This window comes from Hemitrygon akajei, chromosome 5 (assembly GCF_048418815.1).
Source record: "Hemitrygon akajei chromosome 5, sHemAka1.3, whole genome shotgun sequence".
Classification (NCBI taxonomy): Eukaryota; Metazoa; Chordata; class Chondrichthyes; order Myliobatiformes; family Dasyatidae; genus Hemitrygon; species Hemitrygon akajei.
In genome coordinates this window covers 76,259,478-76,271,864 of record NC_133128.1, presented here as the reverse complement: position 1 = coordinate 76,271,864, position 12,387 = coordinate 76,259,478, and the positions used below count along the sequence as shown (strand labels likewise).

Genomic DNA, 12,387 nt, shown 5'->3' with positions numbered 1-12,387 from the left:
CCCATATATCGATGAAATTATGAGGGAGGCACACCAGTGGCAAGACTTCATTAGATGTCTGAAGAGAATTGGTATAATACCAAAGATTCTAACAAATGCCTACAGATGTACCATGGAGAGCATTCCATCTGGTATGGAGGCTCCAAGGCACAGGATCGATAAAGCTGCAAAAGGTGGCAGATTCAGGCAACTCCATCACAAGCACTACCCTCCCCACCATCAACTACATCATAATTTTGCTGTTGCTTCACACTCATTAACTTCCATACTGCACTGCTGCCGCAAAGCAACTAATGTCATGATGTATATCACTGATAATAAACCGGATTCTGAGGATTTTGATAGTGAGGGATTTCACACTGGCAATGCTATTGAATATTCCAGGTCAGTGTCAGGCCCTCTTGTTAGCGACTGTCATTACCTGCCCATGAAGAATGCATGCCACTGGAATTCATTCTCACACCCATCATTCAGCTTTTAGTGCATGCAGGCACAGACTAATTCATTTCCTGAGGAGTTGCAAATAGAATCGAACATACTGCAATCAACATATATTACCACTTCTGACCTTACCATCAAAGAAAGATCATTGATAAAGCTGCTGAAGGTGTTTGGGTCCAGGACACAGTCCTAGGGGATTCCTGCAGTTCTACTGATTGACTCCCCCCCTCCTCCTACAACGATAACTTTCTCACTTGATTCATATTATGACCCTACCCAAAGGCATTTGGCTTGAAGCCCAATAATTTCTGTTATCAGTCGAATGTTATTTTGACTTACAGCCATTTTTACCTTGTACTCAGAACTCAGTTCCTTTGTTTGAGTTTGGATCATTCTGTACAAGGCTAACAGGGCAGTGATAAACCACTCCAAAAGAGAGTCAGCCATTCTTTCCATTACTTTAATGACAACTGAAAAGGGAATAACTAAGTGAATATCAACCATTCCAAAATACATCTCAGAATGTCAATACAAAAGTCAAACTTGAAACTATGGAAGCTATGAACCCAGGATAAAATAGGGCATTTAGGTCACAAGTTGTCATTAAGCTAGCAGAAGCATTGGATTTTGACATTATATACAGTTTGCAGTTGACCACAAATACAAGAAATGTATCCACCACCACAACCAAAAGACATAGATACTCCTGAAACAGCAAAATATTAATTTACACATTAAAATATTGTTAGAGATCTGCAAATATTTCAAGATCTTTCAAGTCCTAATAAAAAGGCATATATATAGTGGACATGCAGAAAATGCTTCCAATAATGGGAGAGTTTAGGACCCAAGTGCACAGCCTCAAAATTGCAGAGATAAAAAGGATTTTTTTTAGCCGGAGTGGTGAGTCTGTGGTATTCATTGCCACAGATAGCTGTGGAGACTGTCAATGGCTATATTTAAAACAAAGATTGGTAAATTCTTGACCAAAGGTTATGGGGAGAAACAGGAAAAAGGGTTGAGAAAGAAAATAAATCACTCATGATTGAATAGCAGAGCAGCCTCAATAGGCCTAACGGTCTAATTCTGTTCCTGTCTTATGGTCTTAAAGAAATTAATCAATTTTCAAAACAGTTACAACTGGCCTGACAAGCTTGTCACACTAACACACAAGCAGAAATTGAAGAAAACATTTAGTGACTTAGTCCCGTCAGTGTTAATAATTTTACTCAGTCAGATGACATACTAGGGGATTGCTTAGAATGTATTTATACAGGTTGAGAATTTGCATATATTTACATGGAAAGTGGTAGTTAGAGAAGAGCTCTCAAATGTTTCTGCAGTTGCCACCAGAGAGGCGACTGAAGGAAGGTGCAGCTGAAAACACAGGATTAACCAGTAACCCCAGGTCCTTACAGCTGCACATTTCCACTAAGAGAAAGTAACTCTCAGCCAGCCCTGCCCAATCACCCAACACTATAGAGAATTGAACGGGGAGGAGGCGAGCACGTAGAAATACGAATTATGTCGAGCGCACAGACATAAATTGAGACCGCGAGCCACAGAGATGAACTGGGACGAGAGCTCAGGTTCATCACCCGTCCTCCCCACGTAAGCAACACGAACAGTACCTTGTACATACTCGCTGGTAAAGCGCTGCCTCGTTTCGCTTATTAACTTCTCTTTGTCCTGGAAGAGACAGGAACATGAGTGATTTCTAGGAAAACGGCTACCCCCGAGCCCTCAATACCGAGCACCCCACCATACTCCGACACCGCTCTCACCGGCAGCTGATCGGCAGCCATCACAGCGCTCCGGCCGCAGTCACGTGAGCGGCCTGACCTCTCACCCCGAGCACCGCTCCCGTCGTCAGGGGACGCGCGCCAACTCGGAGAGCGCCGAGGCGGGAGGGAGAGTGCCGAGGCGGGAGGGAGAGTTAGCTCGCAGCCCGTTTCGTTTTACGGGCGGACTCTCGCTGGCGTTCCGCCCACCTCCTCGCACTTCCAACCGGACAGGAAAGCGCGGCTGAGAAGGTTCCGGTGAAGGCAAGAAAGAGCGCCGCGTTCAGGGACGGGGACGGGTGGGTCAGCGGGTTCAGGGAGAGGGGACGGGTGGGTCAGCGGGTTCAGGGACAGGGACGGGTGGGTCAGCGGGTTCAGGGAGAGGGGGCGGGTGGGTCACCGGGTTCTGGGACAGGGGACGGGTGGGTCACCGGGTTCAGGGACAGGGGCGGGTGGGTCACCGGGTTCAGGGACAGGGGCGGGTGGGTCAGCGGGTTCAGGGAGAGGGGACGGGTGGGTCAGCGGGTTCAGGGAGAGGGGACGGGTGGGTCACCGGGTTCAGGGAGAGGGGACGGGTGGGTCAGTGGGTTCAGGGAGAGGGGACGGGTGGGTCACCGGGTTCAGGGACGGGTGGGTCAGCGGGTTCAGGGAGAGGGGACGGGTGGGTCAGCGGGTTCAGGGAGAGGGGACGGGTGGGTCAGCGGGTTCAGGGACGGGTGGGTCAGCGGGTTCAGGGAGAGGGGACGGGTGGGTCACCGGGTTCAGGGACAGGGGCGGGTGGGTCACCGGGTTCAGGGAGAGGGGACGGGTGGGTCAGCGGGTTCAGGGAGAGGGGACGGGTGGGTCAGCGGGTTCAGGGAGAGGGGACGGGTGAGTCAGCGGGTTCAGGGAGAGGGGACGGGTGGGTCACCGGGTTCAGGGAGAGGGGACGGGTGGGTCACCGGGTTCAGGGAGAGGGGACGGGTGGGTCAGCGGGTTCAGGGACAGGGACGGGTGGGTCAGCGGGTTCAGGGAGAGGGGACGGGTGGGTCACCGGGTTCAGGGACAGGGGACGGGTGGGTCAGCGGGTTCAGGGACGGGTGGATCAGCGGGTTCAGGGAGAGGGGACGGGTGGGTCAGCGGGTTCAGGGACGGGTGGGTCAGCGGGTTCAGGGAGAGGGGACGGGTGGGTCACCGGGTTCAGGGACAGGGGCGGGTGGGTCACCGGGTTCAGGGAGAGGGGACGGGTGGGTCAGCGGGTTCAGGGAGAGGGGACGGGTGGGTCAGCGGGTTCAGGGACAGGGACGGGTGGGTCAGCGGGTTCAGGGAGAGGGGACGGGTGAGTCAGCGGGTTCAGGGAGAGGGGACGGGTGGGTCACCGGGTTCAGGGAGAGGGGACGGGTGGGTCACCGGGTTCAGGGAGAGGGGACGGGTGGGTCAGCGGGTTCAGGGACAGGGGACGGGTGGGTCAGCGGGTTCAGGGACAGGGGACGGGTGGGTCAGCGGGTTCAAGGAGAGGGGACGGGTGGGTCACCGGGTTCAGGGACAGGGGACGGGTGGGTCAGCGGGTTCAGGGACGGGACGGGTGGGTCAGCAGGTTCAGGGTCACCGGGTTCACGGACGGGACAGGTGGGTCACCGGGTGCAGGATCAAGGACGGATTGGTTACAGAGGGCAGGCGGATTATATAGGTACTGTACAGGGTCAGCGGCTGTAGCATATACATTTGGTGGTTCCTGAATTAGTTATATCTCCATTCGTTGCAGGTGATGTACAAAAGTGCCACTTCCACAATTTGGAAATAATGTTCTGAAACGACTACCCTGCTTATATCGTATCATGTCTCTGAAATGAAGTTCCCCACAGTCCAAAGATGGAGTGCTGAATGTGCAGAACAAGATCCTAAGATATTGATGCATGTTTGTGTCTGCTAAATTGAGGCTACAATATCCAGAATGGAATATCATGACATTCATTGAAGAACAGTTCCAATGTCATATATATGGTGTTGCTGCCCACCCACCAAGGAATTCACCATATACTTTTCAGATGATGCATGTTGTTTTTACTAAAAAAAAAATGAATAATGTGCTATCAAAACTGAGCTTGCTGTACACAAAAATCATTTAAAGCATTTCAGAATGAACTTGAAATTAAATCACACTACATCATCATTGAAGAACTTGTTTTTGTAATTGTAATGTACAATTTTCATCTCCAAATCCAGATTTGTTCAAGTTTTAAAATCAAGTCATATTTACAATGGAGCTGGAATCCGTTAAAAAGAATGTAAATGTAACAACTTTAAATGGAGAGGTGATCTCTTTTATTGTATCCAAGGAAAAACATCCTAGTGGGAAAAATGTTCACATGCTGAAGTTCAGAAGAATGGTGTTTAATTCAGAATCAGGGAAATGGATGAACAAATTTGCAGGGAAATACGTCACAGATAAAAAAAGTTCCTATTCGCAAATTGTTGCATGTAATTGCACTATTGATTCAAGAACAGGACAGAATTTTCCTTGCATCTTGCTGAAGAAGCATAAAAAAGGTTCTACCTTTGGATATATTTTACTAATATTGCAGAATTCAAATAAAATTGAGCATCATTTGGACTTTGAACTGGACTATGAAATTAAAGAGAATCTAACACTCTTGACTGGGCCTAGTGTTTATTGGAGTTGTGGCAATCAAGTTTTACATGTATCTCTTCAAACAAATGGCATTTTAAGCATTCCACTTTTGTTTACTGCAGTTACATGGATTGGAGAGATTTCTGATGGAGATGTTATTATTCTGGGTACAAGAAAAATGGATAGACCTATAAAACAAGATAAAGCTGCAGTACATAAAGCTGATAAACAGATCTGGGGTAGTGAATTTATCACTTACTCTATAAAAAAGAAACAAATGTGCAATCGCCGTTTCATTCCAAATGCTTACAGCACAGTGGTTACACATATACTCAACTGTCCTTTTGCGAATGCTGATGATCCATTAAAGACCACGATTATAGCAATCACATGCAAAAATCAACTGATTATGTTTGAAAATTGTATCCCCAAGAATATTTGCCAGCTTCCTTTTGAAGATGCCTGTGAAATAAAAATGGCTACAACTGGCAGAGAGAATCATCTCATCCTTTTATCTTCGAGAAGTGGAAATGTTTGTGCTGTCTCAAAGGAAAGTTGGCAGGTACGGTTGCGTGATTATGTTTGTTTTCAGTCTCTGGCAGGTCTTACACACCAACTTTTCATAGGCTGGCTTAAACAAGTGCAGTGACAACTTCTGCTGTTGAAGAGTTTTGTTTTTGCAAAGAAGTTAAGAATTACTTAAATAGGTGTGAATGTAAAGTGTCAGGAATTTCTGCTGAATTGAGCTGTTCAAAACAACATATATTCTATGACTAATGTGGTAAAATGCCAAAGGGATTTGGTGAAGCACTGATAAACAAAAAGTGACAATCTTTGCCTTGATAACGCTGGATAACAAAGTTTTGCAAAGTGTTGCTTCCTCAGAGATTTTTTTTGTTTATGAAAGACCGCTTGAAGCTGAACACAAATACAATTTCAGATTATTTATTACATGTAGAAATTTGGAGAAATTAACTTTTATTGAATATAATGTGTTTAATTGTATGATGATATTGATGCTCTGCAATAGTTCAACTAAGCTAAAATTGTTTTGGTGATTTCCAACACTTGCGGATTTTCTCCTGTTTGTGATTGCATTATTAAAGTTTTGTTTGTCAACTTTGCCAAATAAGGAAAGAATCTAAAAGTGGAGAAGGGTTGTATGATAGTCAAAAGTGACTTAATTGTAAAATGATTTAGTTGCCTGGCCAAAACAGTAGAACATTTGTCAAGTTATTTGTACTCCTTGAACATTAAGATTCCATGAGTAAGAATGACTGATTTATTTTCAATAATTTCTGCAAATTTTCAAATAACGTGCTTTATGTTGGTAATTTATTGGAACTGTTTGAGGTTTATATAGCAGTCCCTTGGATAATTGCATGAAATTTAAGATGCATTTAGTTATATGAATTAACTTCATTTTACTTTAGGTTGTTGCTGTTTGGGAAGACATATGGTCAATACAGTTGGATGATTTCTTAGGTATTGGAACAGAACAAATTTTATTGTTCTCTAGGGGATGTTCCACTATTGAAGATTGTTTGAAAGATTTTATACTGACTGATCTCAGCGAATATAGCTACAGAGTAAGTTAAAGATCTCTTATTTTAGAATATTTTTGCTATTTTCTATTAAGCATACTCAATCTTCAGCTCCCTCTTGCCTTCTACCCTTCATTTTTACACAAAGTTCAAAGAGCTATGCCTGTGTTGCAAAAATGTGGTAGATTTGCACATTTACTCCATGCCATGATGATGGCTACTCAAATTAGGAAACTATTAAAACTGACGCTTCGAAGATTATTTTCATTTGAGAATTTATTAAGTTACACAAGACTTAAAGCGTTGTCTCTTGTTGAACATAATTATGTACTATATAATGGAAGTGGGCTGAAGGCATCTTTCAAATTTTCCATAATTTCTTAAAACGTAGAAGAATTAATGCATGAAAGTAACTCAATTTAGTAAGTTTGCATGTGTAGCAGGTTCACAGAAATAGGAAATGGGGTATTTCTTGACATTTCCACTTCCACAATCTTCAAATCCTTTTTAAAAATATTTTTGTGATTTAGGATAACTCTGAGCTTGCCGAAGACAAAAGAATGCAAATTAATAACACAGCACATGTGAATCGTCACCACACAGTTCAAGCCTTGGAGGCAAGGCTACAGGTTTGTAATTTTAAGTAAAATATATATGTTTGGAAAATGCTCAGTATTCTGGGATACTTATTTGAATTGTACTGGATAACAGTGAAAACTGGAGTTAGCAGAGGACATTGCTGTTACAGAAACTATAATGTAACATTGGGATCTAGTCAACACACACAAAATGCTGGAAGGACTCAACAGGTCAGGCAGCAACCTTGGAAAAAAGTACAGTTGACATTTCTGGCCGAGACCCTTTGGCAGGACTGGAGGAAAAAAAGGTTTAAAACGTGGAGGCAGGGAAGAAAGAAACACGGGGTGACATGTGAAAACTGAAGGGGGAGTAAAGAGAGTGGAAGTAAAGAGCTGGGAAGTTGATTGGTGAAAGAGGTACAGGGTTGGAGAAGGGAAAGTCTGATAGAAGAGGACGAAGGCCATGGAAGAAAGAAAAGGGGTGAGGAGCAGCAGAGGGAAGCGATGGACGGGTAAGAAGATACGGTGAGATAGGGAAAAGGGGATTGGGGGGGCATTAGTTCGAGAAATTGATATTCATGCCATCAGGTTGGAGGCTACCCACATGGAATATAAAGTGTTGTTTCTCCAACCTGAGTGTGGTCTCATAACGACAGTGGAGGGGAGCATGGACAGGTATATTGGAATGGGAAGGGGAATTGAAATGGGCGGCCACTGGGAGATCCCGCTTTTTCTGGCGGACGGAGCGTAGGTGCTCAGTGAAGCAGTCTCCCAGTCTACATCAGGTATCCAATATACAGGAGGCCACACCAGGAGCAGCAAACACAGTATATGACCTCAACAAGCGTTGCCTCACCTGGAAGGACTGCTTGGTGCCTTGAATGGTAGCGAGGGAGGAGGGGTGGAGACTAGACACAGGTGTCACACTTGTTCTGTTTGCAAGGATGAGTGCCAGGAGAGAGATCAGTGGGGAGAGACAAATGAATAAAGGAGTTGCGTAGGGAGAGCTACCTTTGGAAAGCAGAAAGTGGGGGGGGGGTTTGAAGATGTGCTTCATGGTGGCATCCCATTAGAGATGGCGAAAGTTTCAGAGAATTATGTAATTATGCGCTAGACTGGAGACTGCTGGGGTGGTAGGTGAGGACAAGGGGAACCCTATCCCTGATAGGGTGAGAGCAGACGTGTGTGAAGTGGAAGAGAGGCGGTTGAAGGCAGTGTTGATGGTGGAGAAAGGTAAGCCCCTTTCTTTGAAAAAGGAGGACATCTTCATTCTGGAATGAAAAGCCTCATCCTGAGAGCAGATGTGGCAGAGACGATTGAATTGAGAGAAGTGATGGCGCTTTCACAAGTAACAGAGTGGGAGGAAATATAGTCCAGGTAGCTGTTTGATTTATCCAAATGAGTAACACAAGCAGCTAAACAAATGTGGCAAAAGACTAATTTCAACAAATACTCTTCTTTTGAAATATCCCTGCAGAAGTTACTTAAAGGAATTCAAACAAAATCTACTCATGGTTCAAGAGAGGAATAGAAAATACTGCATTTATTTAGAAATGAGAAATTACCCATGTATTGTCAGATAAGATTAAAATACATCTTTTTGACTCTTGTTTTAAAAAAATTACAGATTAAACTTCTCCATCTTCTGGAGATGTTGAAATTTCTACCTGTTAACTCAGTTTAGGTTTTGCTTCAGAATTGCATCTTTTCTTCAAAGAAACAGAGTAAAACGTTTCTGATTTAATTTCAGGATCCTGATTTAATGACATACGTGTAATTGTACACAATATAAACATATACTGTGTTGTTTAAAATACAGTGGATTCCAGTTAATTGGGTCATCATTAATCAGGGCGGCTGCTTACTTGGGACAACTGTTAAAGATTCATCAAGATAATAGCTGGGAGATAGAGCTGACCCCCAGCCTCCCGGGTGGCCACGTCTGCGCCAGGTGCGTCGAGCTGCAGCTCCTTAGCGACTGAGTTAGGGAATGGAGAGGCTGCTCGATGACTTTTGTCTGGTCAGGGACAGTGAGGAAGTGATAGAGAGGAGCTATAGGCAGGTAGTCACACTGGGGCCTCGGGAGACAGATAAGTCGGTAATAGTCAGGAGATGGAAGGGCAAGAGGTAGATACTAGAATACCCCAGTGGCTGTCCCCCTTAACAATAAGTACTCCTATTTGAGTACTGTCGAGGGGGACAGCCTACCTGGGGGAAGCAACAGTGGCCACACCTCTGGCACAGAGTCTGGTTCTGTGGCTCAGAAGGGTAGGGAAAGAAAGAGGATGGCAGCAGTGATAGCAGACTCTATAGTTAGGGGGTCAGACAGGTGAATCTATGGATGCAGGAAAGAAACATGGATGGTAGTTTGCCTCCCAGGTTCCAGGGTCCAGGATGTTTCTGATCGCATCCACAAGTGGGAAGGAGAACAGCCAGAGGTTGTGGTACATATTGGTACTAATGACATAGGTAGGAAAAGGGAGTTAAGAAGGAAGTTTGAGAAGCAGGACCATAAAGGTAGTAATCTTGGATTACTGCCTGTGCCATGTGACAGTGAGTATAGGAATGGAATGAGGTGGAGGATAAGTGCGTGACTGAGGGATTGGAGCAAATGGCAGGGATTCAGATTTTTGGATCATTGGGTCCTCTTTTGGGGCAGTTGTGAATTGTACAAAAAGGACGGGTTGCACTTGAATCCCAAGGGAACTCAATATCTTGGCGGAGAGGTTTGCAAAGGCTATTGGGGAGAGTTTAAACTAGAATTGCTGGGGGGTGGGAACTGAACTGAAGTGACAAAGGAAGAGGCAGTTGGCTCACAGATAGAGAAAGCTTGGAGACAGTGCGAGAGGGAGGATAGGCAGGTGATAGAGAAGGGTCGCCATCAGTCCGATGGTTTGAGATGTGTCTATTTTAATGCAAGGAGTATTATGAACAAAGCTTATGAGCTTAGAGCGTGGATCAGCACTTGGAGGTATGAAGTTGTTGCCATTACAGAGACTTGGATGGCTCAGGGGCAGGAATGGTTACTTTGAGTGCCAGGCTTTAGATGTTTCAGGAAGGACAGGGAGGGAGGTGGGGACGTGGCACTGTTGATCAGAGATAGTGTAACGGCTACAGAAAAGGAGGAAGTTATGGAGGGATTGTCCACAGAGTCTCTGTGGGTGGAAGTTAGGAACAGCAAGGGATGTTTTTTTATAGACCACCCAATAGTAACAGGGAAATCAAGGAGCAGATGGGGAGACAGATTCTGGAAAGCTGTAATAATAGGGTTGTTGTGGTGGAAATTTTAATTTCCCAAATATTGATTGGCATCTCCGTAGAGTGAGGGGTTTAGATGGGGTGGAGTTTATTAAGTGGGTTCAAGAAGGTTTCTTGACACAATATGTAGATAAGCCTACAAGAAGAGAGGCTGTACTTGATCTGGTATTGGGAAATGAACCTGGTTAGGTGTCAGTCTATGTCCTTTACCATAGCATTGGAGAGGGATAGGAACAGACAGGTTAGGAAAGCATTTAATTGGAGTAAGGGGAAATATGAGGCTATCAGGCAGGAACTTGCAAGCATAAATTGGAAACATTCTCAGGGAAGAGTACGGAAGAAATGTGGCGAATGTTTAGGGGATATTTGCATGGGGTTCTGCATAGTTACATTCCAGTGAGACAGAGAAAGGATGGTAGGTTACAGGAATCGTGGTGTACAAAGGTTGTTGTAAATCTAGTCAAGAAGAAAAGAAGATCTTACGAAAGGTTCAAAAATCTAGGTAATGATAGAGATCTAGAAGATTATAAGGCTAGCAGGAAGGAGCTTAAGAATGAAATTGGGAGAGCCAGAAGAGGCCATGAGAAGGCCTTGGCAGACAGGATTGAGGAAAACCCCAAGGCATTTTGCAAGTATGTGAAGAGCAATAGGATAAGACGTGAGCGAATAGGACCAATCAAGTGTGACAATGGAAAAGTGTGTATGGAACTGGAGGAGATAGCAGAGGTGCTTAATGAGTACTTTGCTTCGGTATTCACTATGGAAAAGGATCTTGGTGATTGTAGGGATGGCTTACAGCGGTCTGAAAAACTTGAGCATATAGATATTAAACCTACAGCACAATACAGGCCTTTCAGCCTACAAAGCTGTTCCGAACATGTCCTTACCTTAGAAATTGCCTAAGGTTACCTATAACCCTCTATTTTTCTAAGCTCCACGTACCTATCCAGAATCTCTTAAAAGACCTTATCATTTCCGCCTCCACCACCATTGCCGGCAGCCCATTCCATGCACTCACCACCTTCTGTGTAAAAAAACTTACCCTTGACATCTCTGTACCTAATTCCAAGCACTTTAAAACTATGCCCTCTCGTGCTAGCCATTTCAGCCCAGGGAAAAAGCCTCTGACTATCCATATGATCAATGCCTCTCAGCATCTTGTACAACTCTATCAGGTCACCTCTCATCCTCTGTCACTCCATGGAAAAAAGGCCGCGTTTACTCAACCTATTCTCATAATGCATGCTGCCCAATCCAGGCAACATCCTTGTAAATCTCCTCTACACCCTTTCTATGGCTTCCACATCCTTCCTGTAGTGAGGCGACCAGAACTGAGCACAATACTCCAAGCGGGGTCTGACCAGGATCCTATATAGCTGCAACATTACCTCTTGGCTCTTAAACTCAATCCCACGATTGATGAAGGCCAATGCACAGTATGCCTTCTTCACCACAGCGGCAACTTGCACAACAGCTATGAGTGTCATGTGGCTCGGACCCCAAGATCCCTCTGATCCTCCACACTGCCAAGAGTCTTGCCGTTAATACTATATTCTGCCATCATATTTGACCTACCAAAATGAACCACCTCACACTGATCTGGTTTGAACTCCATCTGCCACTTCTCAGCCCTGTTTTGCATCCTATCAATGTCCCACTGTAACCTCTGACAACCCTCCACACTATCCACAACACCCCTAACCTTTGTGTCATCAGCAAATTTACTAACCCATCCTTCCACTTCCTCATCCAGGACATTTATAAAAATCACACAGAGTAGGGTTCCCACAACAGGTCCCTGAGGCACACCACTGGTCACCAACCTCCATGCAGAATATGACCCGTCTACAACCGCTCTTTGCCTTCTGTGGGGAAGCCAGTTCTGGATCCATAAAGCAATGTCCCCTTGGATCCCATGCCTCCTTATTTTCTCAATAAGCCTTGCATGGGGTACCTTATCAAATGCCTTGCTGAAATCCATATACACTACATCTACTGCTCTATCTTTATCAACATGTTTAGTCACATCCTCAAAAAATTCAATCAGGCTTGTAAGGCACGACCTGCGTTTGATAAAGCCATGCTGACTATTCCTAATCATATTATACCTCTCCAAATGTTCATAAATCCTGCCTCACAGGATATTCTCCATCATCTTACCAACCACTGAAGTA

At 44.9% G+C, this 12,387-nt stretch overlaps 2 protein-coding genes across 8 annotated transcripts in view; one reads left to right on the top strand and one right to left on the bottom strand.

Moving 5' to 3' along the window:
- Nucleotides 1-2,291, bottom strand: part of mospd2 (motile sperm domain containing 2) — a 95,908-nt gene extending 93,617 nt beyond the window's left edge. Inside the window, exons 1-2 of one of the 4 annotated variants that reach the window (XM_073045825.1) lie at nucleotides 2,226-2,291; nucleotides 2,073-2,130 (exon numbers count right to left, since the gene is read on the bottom strand). In XM_073045825.1, the coding sequence (XP_072901926.1) occupies nucleotides 2,073-2,130; nucleotides 2,226-2,246 (79 nt within the window). In that variant the 5' untranslated portion in view covers nucleotides 2,247-2,291. The remainder of the gene's footprint in view (nucleotides 1-2,072; nucleotides 2,131-2,225) is intronic. The other 3 variants (XM_073045826.1, XM_073045824.1, XM_073045827.1) reach the window with 3 other exon arrangements.
- A 46-nt stretch (nucleotides 2,292-2,337) lies between these two features.
- Nucleotides 2,338-12,387, top strand: part of fancb (FA complementation group B) — a 30,544-nt gene continuing 20,494 nt past the window's right edge. For 3 of the 4 annotated variants that reach the window (XR_012098962.1, XR_012098961.1, XM_073045821.1), the window contains exons 1-4: nucleotides 2,338-2,486; nucleotides 3,967-5,395; nucleotides 6,267-6,422; nucleotides 6,908-7,006. Coding sequence is in view for 2 of the 4 variants with exons in the window: in XM_073045821.1 (XP_072901922.1) it covers nucleotides 4,463-5,395; nucleotides 6,267-6,422; nucleotides 6,908-7,006 (1,188 nt within the window). In the remaining 2 variants the exon portion in view is untranslated. Of the gene's footprint in view, nucleotides 2,522-3,966; nucleotides 5,396-6,266; nucleotides 6,423-6,907; nucleotides 7,007-12,387 lie in introns of all 4 variants that reach the window. The other variant, XM_073045822.1, reaches the window with a different exon arrangement.